Source organism: Corvus brachyrhynchos, unplaced genomic scaffold, assembly GCF_000691975.1.
Source record: "Corvus brachyrhynchos isolate BGI_N302 unplaced genomic scaffold, ASM69197v1 scaffold17, whole genome shotgun sequence".
Taxonomy (NCBI): Eukaryota; Metazoa; Chordata; class Aves; order Passeriformes; family Corvidae; genus Corvus; species Corvus brachyrhynchos.
This window is the reverse complement of record NW_008240046.1, coordinates 10,171,379-10,183,598: the sequence shown is the minus strand read 5'-3', so window position 1 is coordinate 10,183,598 and position 12,220 is coordinate 10,171,379. Positions and strand designations below refer to the sequence as shown.

At 38.9% G+C, this 12,220-nt stretch overlaps 1 protein-coding gene across 6 annotated transcripts in view; it reads left to right on the top strand.

Annotated features, from left to right (window-relative positions):
* Nucleotides 1-12,220, top strand: part of MTUS1 (microtubule associated tumor suppressor 1) — an 85,776-nt gene that overhangs the window by 54,884 nt on the left and 18,672 nt on the right. For all 6 annotated transcript variants that reach the window (XM_017744403.1, XM_017744402.1, XM_017744401.1 and 3 more), the window contains one exon: nt 1,075-1,292. In XM_017744403.1, the coding sequence (XP_017599892.1) occupies nt 1,075-1,292 (218 nt within the window). The remainder of the gene's footprint in view (nt 1-1,074; nt 1,293-12,220) is intronic.

Below are 12,220 nucleotides of genomic sequence, written 5' to 3'. Positions count from 1 at the left end.
AATCAGACCAGGTGCTTGGGGTTCAGAAAGGATTGAGTCTTGTTAGTTAGTTTGTCGCCTGTTTTTTCTTAATGTTCCTATTTTTCTTTCTCCAGATCTCGCCTCTCAGGTTTTTTCACTCTATCATGAAGAAATCTTGTTAAGTTGAAACTGTACAAAGTAATCTCCTTAGATGTCTTCATTAAACTGCCAAGGGGTGTTTATCTGTTGCATCAGCCTTTTATTGCAAAAGTGTTTGCTCATTCTCTTTGTGATCAAGGGGGGAAGACTGGCCCTATCTGCACAGCAGTACTGTACTCCCTTTCCAGTCTGAAGGCAGAAGAGAAACCTGTAACTATACAGTGTTTACAAGTCAACTGCTATTTTATGTAATATGGTTTCCTCTGACATGAGATAATTGTGTACTGTGAAAGCATTGAAGTTGCCACATAAGTAAGAATATGAAATCCACAATGTAGTTTCAGGACTGTGAGTATATATTGAAATAGATTACATTTTAGACCTTTTTTAAGGTCTTATCCTTGTGACTGAAAATTGCTAGAACTAAGAAATGCTGCAAGACTTCTGGTTAATAAAGCTCAGGCCTGAGCTGCAGAGAAGCAACTTTTTACAATTAAAATTTTAAAAGGAAGAAAAATAAAGAAGGAAATGTGGAGAAAAGGGTTTTGTATTCAGCCATACTTTAGAGTGAAGGAAATACAAAATCCATGTTGCATACAAAAGTGGACAACCCTTATGTTAGAAATAAGTTACTGAATAGGTAGGATAACAGATCTTGCATTTTATAAAAGTATTTGTTCAAAGCACAGTGTGAAGAGTATGCTGGAAAGTATGCCACAGAATACATGAAGGTGAGGATGAAGTGCAAAACACTGTATCCAAGGTTATGGTGTTAGGAATTAACAGATTGATAGTGGCTGCTCTGCAGTGCTACTGAAATAACCCTTTCTTGTAGTTAGTATTTCAGCAAGTGTTTGTAGGAATTTATAACTACTTTCATTTGCAGCTGTCCTTTACATTTTGGTGAGATTTCAGCATGAAATGCATATTAATTAGTTGTTGTTGTTGTCTTAGTTGACAAGGGCAAGCAGCGGAGTCCCAAGAGCTCATGCATACGGACTCAAGCCTCCACAGATGCACGTTCACCTGGCACAAAAGCAGCTGAGTTGACACAATACAAAACAAAATGTGAGACTCAAAGTGGAATCATCCTGCAGCTGAAAAAATTCCTGACGTCCAGTAACCAGAAGTTTGAAGCATTAACAGTTGTCATCCAGCACCTGCAGTCTGAGGTAAAAACTCACAGCTCATCAATTTTGGCTTTAATTTTTTGAACTCTTCTCAGCAAGGGCTTCAGAAAATATTAATATACTGATACTAAATTTTGTGTTTCCATTCCAGTGGTTTCTGTTTTCCTGTGGAGGTGATGCTTCTGGCATCAGTTGGATAGAAAAAAAATCAAACCCATGACACTGGGCTTTAGGGCCTCTGCAGCTTCACATGCTCTTTAAAAGAGTTTTTAAATGTTTGTAGTTAGAGAGTCCTTCAGGGTTGAGTAGCTTTCCAAATATGTACTTCAAGTTCTGCCCTTGTAGGAAAGACTAGTTTCAACAGATAATCTACATGGCCTTGCTTTGTTACCTGACATTGGATGGAAGAGTATTTAAGAGATGGATATGTTTTTGAGCTACTCAGAATGAAGTCTGAGTTGTTACAATTTTATTTATTGAATTCTGCATTGTTGATGGTGTCTTAAAATTATTAATAAAATTATAGAAATGCATCTGGAATTATAGAGTGGAATTAATTTGATGTGGTTTAATGTTAATTTTTCTAGTCTGTTTGAAATATGTAATGACCTAATCAGTTTGATTCTACACTAGAAACTGTTCATCTGCTTTAAAAACTTCTGAGAACAGAAAAATCTGAAGTCAAGGAAATTATAACAGTTATGAATTTATACTGCACAGTTGATGCAGGCTTTAATAGCCATTTCTCGTGCATTTATAACTAATGTCTTAAGATTGGTATCAATTTCATTTCAACTCTTCTGCTACATGGTGATTTTACAGTCTGGTATACAGAAAAGCACTAAATTGTCTTAGTATGCTGGCAGAAATGTAACATTCTCATGGCATAATATCTGCTTACTTTCATTTAATCTAAAAATACTGCATTTATCTCCTAGTCTGGTTCAACTCTAAGAGCAGTGTCTCTTAGCCAGTTTTCTGGGATTGGTTTGATTGGGTTTTCTTAAACTCTTGGTTGGAACACCTTTCCCTGCCTAAGGAACTAGTTTGAGATCTTCAAAGCAATTTGATACAGGATTTTTGGATGCCTGTCATCTAACATGATATTGTGAAATTTATAACTGAAATTCTCACTGCTAAACTTCTGTGCAATCTTCTCATTACTGTAGAATAAGCACAGTGATTTTTTTGATAACTCTTACAATTAAATGTCTTGGCCTAGTTTCTTCTCTCAAATATTTTGTATTGTAACATTTTAAAATTCACAAATACTTTGTAAATGTCATGTTAGTGAGAAGAAGCCCATCATACTAATTTGCTTCTTCCAGGCTACTTTACAGGTTGCTTTAGCCTTAATGTGGGGGTTTGTTTAAGAATAAGGAGGGGGTTTAATTAAGGAAAAAGTGATGTTGAAGATGAAGGGAAGAGAAAACTGCATGGAAGAAACAAGTGATTTCGCTCCTTATTCCTCTTTGTTAGTCTTTTGCAGATGGAAAGAAAAAAAAAAAAATCTCTGTCAAATTATATAAAATTAGTAGTCTTGGACAGTTAAGTTCGAGCACATGAAATTGAGCTAGATACGACAAATAGATGTATTTTCATACCAGTTATTGATTTTGAGGTTGCTCTCTCCTTTCCTGGGATAAGACAATACTTGCTGAAGGCTCACTGCCTTACTGTTGTGGAAATACCATAGGGATGAGAAGGACTCTGCTGTCGTGGAGCTATAAGGAATACTTAAAATCTGTTAGTTAGGTGGGGGAAAACATCCTGAAGGATTTCCCTGTTTTAGGGAACACTGTGAAGAGTAGTTTCAGTTTTGTTAGTTTGTTTGGGATTTTTTCCTTTAGGGTAAGGAGTGGAGTCTGGTATAGCTAACAGTTGTAGCTGGCCACTGGATTATTTGTCTGAAGTATCCTTTGAGGACCCCTTTGATGTAGTTTTCAAACTCTGGAGAAACTCAGGGAGAAACTTCAGGTTAGGCTTTAACTCATGAGGTGGGGTCTCATAGGTTAACTACTGCAGAGCCAACTGAAAGTAGCTTCAGCTTCTCTGGTTTTAAAAAAACATTGAAAAAATCATGCTTAGCTGATTACATGAGGAACAAAGTTGTGCTTCCATTCTTCCCACTAGAGCAAGTGTGAAGTGACATGATGCAGCCTTAGAAATACCTTGCTGGAACCAGAGGGAAGGCCTGCTCTGGACTCCTCTGGTGCTGCTCTGTCCCTAAAGAAGGCCAATTCAGCCTGCCACTACCAGACAGCTAAACCAGCGAAAGAGCATTTCTTTGCCAGGTGGTGACGTGCACTGTCCTAACGTGTGGTCAGAGCCAGTGCGAGGGTGAGATGGGGTCGAGGACAGCCTGCCTGGCCAAATGGAGTAAAGTACTGGAGTGAGCACTTGGGTCACTTCAAGGCTGGGCAGCCCAGACTAAGCCTCTTGGCAAAATCTGCTGTGGCCTCTCCTGCTTTCCGTCCAAAGCTGAAGTTACTGGGATATGATTTGGCTGTTAGATTTGTTTGGTTTTACTGTCGTGTTGTTTTTTTCTTTTTTTTCCCCAAGAGTTCCCAATGTATTTCTGCACAAAAGTTGTTTCTTACGAGCTCATTTGAAGTGGAATATAGCTGCAAAAGAAATCACGACCTGCTGGCAATGACTTCTGTCAAAAATGCAGCTAGCCCATCTGGAGTGAGGTTGAGATGCTGCTGTCAAAGGGTTAAATGGGATTGAGCAATGCTGCACTGCTGTTTCTAGCTGAGCAGGAATCTCTCCAAAAAACCCTGAGCTCAAACCTGTTTGTTGCAAGAGTTACCTTGGAGCTGTCAATAGTAACAGCTGCCTCTGATAAAACCTTCCCACTTGATCTGTCAGTGTTTCCTTAGGGGGTGTGGGGAGAGCGTCTATGCATAGCTACCTTTACCAAGACTCTTCAGAGTTTAAAAATGCTAAAAACGTGTTTTCTGCCTCACAGGAGCTATTGTTGCACTGGGTTAATGCTAGATGGAAAGCCTCTTGGCATCCAGAGTATTCGATGGCAATGAACAGCGTGGCTGATGAGAACACTGAGTTTTTCCATTGTTGCACAGCTGTGTGTGTGCTGGCAGTGATAGGAACACGCGTTAAACTGCACACTGATCACAAAAGCAAGTTGAGTCTTTCTAGAGTACTGTGCTTCCCCTGATCCCCTGGTAATTCCTGTTACTTCATGACTACTTTCCTGTTTTTTAAGTTCAAACAAGAAACGAAAAGTGGCAGTACAGAGGAAATGGTGAATTTGGCCATTTACAAATAAGAACATGAAGTGCGTGCCAAGGAAAGCCGTTTGCCATTAACCTTCAACTGCATTGAGCTCTGAAATTTGCACTACTGCATTTGAGTTGGTCTTTTAACTTCCACTAGTACTCATTTTGAATTTATTTCTTGTCCCTTCAGTAAGAGATATGTTCACAGAGGCTTTAAATATGTGGCTGGCATGTCTGTGATAAGTCAGGCGGGGGATGCCACTCTTGCAGCCCTCCCCTCTGTTCCCTAGCCCTTGTGTATGCTTGGGCTTCTTTGGGAAGCCAGTTCAGACATCTAGTTAGGACAGGGGAAAAAAAATTGTTATTATGTTACAGGTCTGTCCATGTCAAAAGAGTTTTGGGTATGTCCCCCTACAGTGGTTCACTGTGGGAAGGAGTGGAAGTGAAGAACTGCCAGTGCTGGGATGGGGTGGGAATGTGTGCCTGAGAGGTCTGCAGCTGCGGCTAGGAGCCAGATGCTCCCTTGGGACGCAAAAAAAACCCCAGTACATCACCAGCTGATGAGGCTGAGGCTCTGGCAGCTTCTTCCTGAGCCTCTACTTCTTGCCTTCTGAGAGGTGTTCAGCCGCTTCCCCTGCCTTGGGCTGCCCCCAAGGCTGTGTGAGCGCTGCAGTTGGGCTGGTCAACCCTCCAACTCACTGCTATGTATAAACTCTTTCTTACATCTTTGGGAGTGGAGGGTGATTATTTTAGCAGCATGGTACTAGCTTGGTTTTAAATCTAGTTTTAAATTTGTCTGTCTAAGGCAGATGTAGCTGCCAAAGGAAAGGGTAATGTGTAGTTAGAATGGCTTTGTAACTGTTCAAAGTGTGAATTGACAGGTATTTCATTTTCTCATTTTAGTGCATAAACTGCCACATTCAGAACTACTACCCAAGCTGTTTAAAAAATTTTTGGATGGTAAAATGTTTAATTTTTATGAATACCCGTTTTTATTCTTCTAGTTTAATAAATGAATCTAATTAAGCATCTCAGTAATTCTCTACAGATTCTGCTCTAGAAATGGGCTTCAAATTTGTATCTGTGAAACAGGGTACTATAGAGATGAAAAGAAACTCAGTTTCACTGTTGTGCTTTTCTTGGTATGGTTATGGGAAGACTGCTATTTACAGTTCAGACTTTACTTGGGCATGTTGTGGTGCCATTTTTAAGAAGTCTCCTTAGTAGAGGAAAAGGCCATTTGAGAGGCTATAGAGCCCTGACAGTAATATGTGAATAACACTAATTGTGGATGTGACACAGGAAACAACATGAGGAATGTGCTAGAAATTGTGTGGCTGAACAGGCTTCAGTATTTCTAGGTGGAAATAGAAATTAACCATTAGTGTATGACCTGTTGTAACTGGCATTTCCTGACGTGTGCAGGACTGTAAGAGTTGAGATACTAGCTTCCTTGGGAACTTAGCAGTTTAAAACGGGGGTTTTTTCTGTTTTGGAATACATGAACACACGCATCAGAAATGTTTGTCCTGGCCTTTGTGGAAGTTCAGCAGAAAATGTTTATATTTATCAAATGAGAAACGCATATCTGGGTTAAGGAGCAGAAGTACACATTGCATCACTAAACCCCAAGAGTTTTGGAACAGTCATATCTTTTGACCTATAAGTCCTGTTGTTTAGAGCAGCTGTCTGAGTAAAATTCTTAGTTTTGATTTTCTAGAACCTAACATCAAACATGGCAGGTTTTCATTAGAATTTTCATACCAGGTGTATCTGGCTTCCCAAAATACGGACATAACTTTTTACAAGAGAGTATAAGGACATGTAATTGAGATTAATTTTAGTGCTTCTTTACTTTGAAAAAAAAAAGAAAAAGGAAAAATCACTTAGAAGTCAGAATGTAATATTCTGAATTTGAGGAATGCAAATATTTTCTGTTTTGTAACAGAGTGTATTTGAGTAATAACACAGTAGTTTCCCCCTGTAGAGCAAACCTAGGCTCTGGCAGCTTGTGTCTTACAGGTAGCATTTGGAAAGCAAGGAAGTTTTCATAGGATTCTCAATGTCTCTATAAAACATGGTGTGAATGAACAAGAATGGTTTTGGCAACAGATTGAAGATTTGTGAGCTCTAACATCCAGAATAACATTTTAATCCATTAATTACTATGAAACTAGGCTCTGATGGAAATAATTTTTTATAAGATGTGTCCGTTAAGCAATTTATTTGGTACACCTGGATATTCAGAATGGGTTACAGCTGAAGAGAGTTGGGAGTCCTGTCCTATAGCTACTCCTAGCAAAAGGTGTCTTGGAAAAAGATACCTTTGACTGAAACAAACTTGGTGTTTCAGACAACCAGTGTTGCTTTCCACAAAGAATCTGATTTTCGTGACTACCTCATTTCTTGTAATTACTGTTTTTTCAAGAAGCTGCAGAATTCATGACAGTAGCAAAACAGGGGTATCTATTGCAGAATTTAAGGGAGCAGTTAGTGGAAGAAAGAAAGCAACGTGTTTCAATCTTGTTTCCCTCTTGATTTGTACTACCTTTTCATGTGAAATTCTAAATAGTCTTAAAAATGAAATTAAGAAAATAGTGTAATATTATGCTCAAACACAGGCTCTTATTACAGCATTTTGAATAACTTTATAATGGTAATAACAGTTTTATAGATGTGAGAACTTAAGTTGTGATGGTGTAACTTGTCAAAGTTGCATAGTATCTGGTGGGGACTGTGTCATATTCAGATGAGTTGGACTGAGATAGAAAGCTGTAGAAAATACTGAGAAATAAGTAATTGCTTAGATGAGGTAGACTTAGTTTTTATGAGATTGGAGTTTCTTCAGGGAAGGAAGGAGTCATTCTGTGTGAGAAGTAAGAACTCATATTAGCATTCAGAAACCCAGTAAAGTAGCAAACAGGCTGTTATAGAGAAGTAAAATAGCCCATATTATTACATCTGGACCTATCTTTGCAGGGCTATTGCATGAAGGTAGACATGACTTTTAAATGGGAAAACAAAGATCCCTGAGAGCCTAAGATCCTATGTAAAGCTTGCAAAAGCATGAAGAGCCTGCAAGTAAATGTGTTAAATACATAGTGACTCACAGGAATCCTGTTTGGCTGGTTCTCTGCTTTAGTGCTTCATACACTAAACATCGGGGCAAAAACATCTGATTCTCCATAGATATCTAGTATATAAAAGAAGTAAAATATTAGAAATCACGGTGAATCTCTATCAGCTAATTGTGTAAGTGTTGTATTCTGAGTCTTAATTCTGCTTGAAGTAATGTCAAGGTGAAAACTGATGGCATATTTCACTTGGTAAGAATGCAATGCATAATACAAATGAGGCCAAGAATAAATTAGAAGTATTCATTTCACTGTATATTTCTTGATTGGAGATGGTTAATTACATTTTCATTTTATCACAGTAATAATCTGCTGCTCCTTTCAAAAATATGCATGGAGCAGAGAGTGTAGATCCTGTTTGTTGTACTGCTTCCTTGGCTCATTTCTTTGGCATGCTTTTGCATTGAGGATGCAGAGGAAATGACATTGCAAGGGGGTTTTAAGTGAGGTATGGAGTAGGTGAGTTTAAAAGAAATTGATTTCTAAAATTGCTAATATCTAAAGAGAAGATTTACTTAGAGGATTGGATTTTGCTAGGAAAGAAGGAACAGGGACAGGTAGAAATACTGTGGTATAAGGACCAAAATCATCAAGTCAAATGTCATACTGCAAAGCAGATATGAATGGCCCTTTTGTTGCCCCTTCATACAGCCCTCCAGGCTGTAGCTGATGACACACGAGTGACTGGCATTTATGCAAAGATGTGACTCAATTTCTACATTACAGCCAATGATGATGATGATGATCTTTTTATGAGTGGAGCAGCACAAGGATGGAGTAGACATAAATTTGTAATGCTTTGTACCCAAGAGGAATATCTCCTTGGATGAGAAAGACACTCAGTTGACAACTGAGACTGTACCAGTATTAAAAAATATTTAAATTATGATCTTTTTTCCATACAACCTAAGCACATCTCCAGTAGGGTCTAAACATACATGTTACAGAAGTGCTTACAAATGTATTAATTTATTTAAACTACAATGTTTTTTAAATGGTCAGCATTTCTCTCTAAGTTTAATTTTAGGAGTAAGTGCTTGTGATTTGGTTTGACAGTAAATGGCTTACAAAAACCAGACTCTTCTTTCCAAGAATAAAATTAATTTGGCCCTGTATATGATAGTAAAACACATTTAAGTGCTTCCGTTCTTTGCATTGATTAATTTGTTTTATGCACTCCAAACAAATTTTATTTAGTCTGTTACAATAAAATGCTTTTTGAAAAAAGCATCACCATGCTTTTATATTTAACACTTAATTTTCTACTCCTTTAAGTCTTGAAATGACTTGCTTGCAAAGTGTATTGCTGATGAAAACGAGAAGGCTGATTACAGGCTGCACACTGTGGAGGGCTTGGTACTGGCATTGTCAGAGCCCTTCTCCACCTTCCCTGGGCAGGGTTGCATCCCATGTTGTATCCCAGCACTGAGATGAACACTCCAGTACAGCTACTCCATTTGTGTCGTGGGAAAATTCCCACAACACGGCCTGATTCCCTAGGGTATTTCATGGCCTAGAAGTGAGTTGTGTCTCTTCCTGTGCAACATACCAGTGCTTTCCAGATTTTGGTTGCAGCAATCTATAATGCTTCTGATGAATCTGTTACTGGGGTAGACTAGGCAACTGTGGCAGGTGGCTTATCACATAGATATCAGTGTTATATAGCTGCTTGAAATTAAAAAAGCAAACAATTACTGTATTTTGGTATGCAAATGTGAACTTTTCATTATTGGTTCTTGTGAATTTTTCTTTCTTTAATACAGCTCCAAAAGAGAACATATTTTGTTTCCCAAAGGAGTGTGCTTGTTTAAAAGGTGGGCTGTGATGTGTGGATAATTCCTGTTTCTGTGCATAAACAGAAGTATCGTGGGGATCCTGCAACAGATAATTACTACCAGATTGGGCAGTGTTAGCGTGTTTGGATACACATACTTGAAACCCGTTTTCTGCCGTGATTTGCTTTTTTTATATTCAGTAACTGTTGAAGAACTTGCAGCTCTTAACATGGAGGGAAAACTTGCAAAAGGTGATTAGGCCTTTTTGACCAGGCACAGCCTATCCGTGGCTCTCAAAGCTTTGATTTGCAGGCAGAGCATGGGACTCCCACACCAGCATCACCCCACCTGGCCAGGAGCAGGAGTGTGCTGGGAAACCTGGAATGGTTAGTCTGGCTAGTTGCACATCCTCTCAAGGAAATACAAAGTTGCCACTTTGCTGTAAAACTTCATGGTCTTGTATTTGTGGTCTGCAAAGTTGCTGTGGGATGCTTGAGGAATGCCCACCCGTTCCAGCTTGAGAACTACTCAGAACCTGACATCTTGGAGATAACTTGGGTCTGTCTTACATGAAGATTTGGTATAGGTACATAGCCAGGAAGGTTGTTTGTTTGTGTGCCTGGTACAAATAACCCTCTTGCTCATTCTGGAGTGTGGACTTTTGTAGAGCTTCCTGCTTTTAAAGCAGAGCAATGGAAACTGTTCAGACAGTGATACGTCCTCGCCCTTGTTTGTATCTAAAATGACCCTAGGCTGGTCTGCTTGAATCTCAAGCTGTAGCAAAAACAGCTAATTGCCAGGAAAAATACTCTTAGGCCTGTAATTGGGCTGCATAACTGCCAACAAAACAAACATGAATGACAAACTTTGTAATTTATTCCGTTCCTGACTTGGTAGTTTTTGTCATCTTGAAGCTGTTGTGTTCTTTAACCTTCTACCTTGGATCTCACCTTCCCAGGTGTCCTTGCTGTGGGGCATATGTCTACCTGAACTTGTGAAATTTTCAAAACATGAAGGATTTTTAAACTGGCTAATCTTTCTCAGAACGAGAAATGTCCAGGTCTCCTTCATTATGCTGGGAACTTTTTTGTAGCATTCAATGGCAGAGGTGCACCACTCTAATACTGCCTGTGCAAACCTATTGTCCCTAAACTCTGTTCTTGTTCCTACCTATAGCTTCCATGTTTATGGCAGGGGGAATGTTTTGGTTAAAGCTCAACCTACAATAGATTCTTCATAAATAAGAAAAAAATAGGTACCAGGTAATCACATAAATTCATAAATTGTACCAGAAGAAATTGTAAAGGGGTTTGAAGATCCTTCACAAGTCTCTGACAACTAACCAAGGATGATCCTTATTGCCGAATTTATCTGGGTAACAATGCCAAAATTACTTGATCCTGTATGCTTCAACTTAGTTCTGCTCTTCCAATTTCTGGTATTAATTTTTCAACTAGAATCTTGTTAAGCATAAACTTACGTTTATGTTGCAGGATATTTCAGCCCAAAGCATATCCTTACCTGTCTTTAAATTAAATACTGAAGATAGGCCCTTACTGGATTATTCAAGTGCTTTTGGTATTTTACTGCATTCAGATTTCAGATTTGGGAAACTTTCATGTTTCATTGGGGAAACCCACATACCTGGAGCTTCAGTTCTCTCAGAACTTAGATAAAAGTGTACTAAGTTAACTGCTAGATAGTCTGACTACTTCATGGGGCTTCTCCCTATGAGCAACTTAGTCTTCTTATTTTCAGCTGGCAGTTTTTTTCTGAGTGTATTCATTAGCAGGAGGTGGTGATACAAATCTGTCTGGATTTCTTGGATTTGTGAAACTATGAATGGGTAAGCTGAACCGAGGCAACAGGTTAAACACCAGTAAAAAGCAAGAGGGCTTAGGAGCAGCAAGAAACATGAAAAAGATTACTAAGGCAGTGTTACTCAATTTTGTTTTGGATTTTTAGTCTCAGCCTCTTGTTAATCCTTAGTATGCTAATCACACATGCCCTTTTCTCATCAAATTTCTTTAACTGAAAGCAAATACAAAATGTGTTGACCATGAAGAAGCCCTTTTGGGAACACTAAACAAAAATGTTAGCAAAGGGTCTGCAGCATGGTCCAGCCACTAGGGAGAATTTGAGATGTTTTACTGACATAGCAGGCTGGAAGAAAGCAGGTTGTGTCCAAGGATGCAGCTCAGATAACTCACTGCAGCATTCCCATTTTCATCATCAGATGCTGTGTCCATAGTGGGAACACTGGTGTTGAACCGGGGTGAGATGACTCATCTCTCCTTTCTGAGCAGAGAAGCAGGGAAGAGCAGGGCAAGTCCTTTCAATAACTGAGCTCTCTGCTCTCCTGAGAATTTACTGTGGAGGGGGAGGCGTGATTTTCAATCTTAGCCCACTGACACTGTAAAAAGCCTCTAAGTGCTTAATATAAAACTGCAACACAGCTACTTAATAGCCCTACCAAAGTGTAAAGTTAATAACTGTTAAGACTGCTTAAATTGAGTGATTAAAAGGGAATTTTTCTCATACAAGATCAAAAATATAAATATTTCTAGTAAAGGGCTGTCAGTTTCTTCTAACCAGCCTTTACAGCTGCATAATAATTTCCTAAAACTTGCAACTGAGTGTGTAACATAAAAATTACTCATTTTCATTAGTCTTGTGTCAGATCTTGATGGGGTTTTGGTGCGCATTCTCTAGTTTTTCTTAAGAATGGTGTATTTTACTGCTTTATTTGTTCTGCAGGCATGCAGTGAAGTATTCCCTGCCTCCAGGACAGGGTGCTCTTAAGGTGTAAGCCTGTGGTC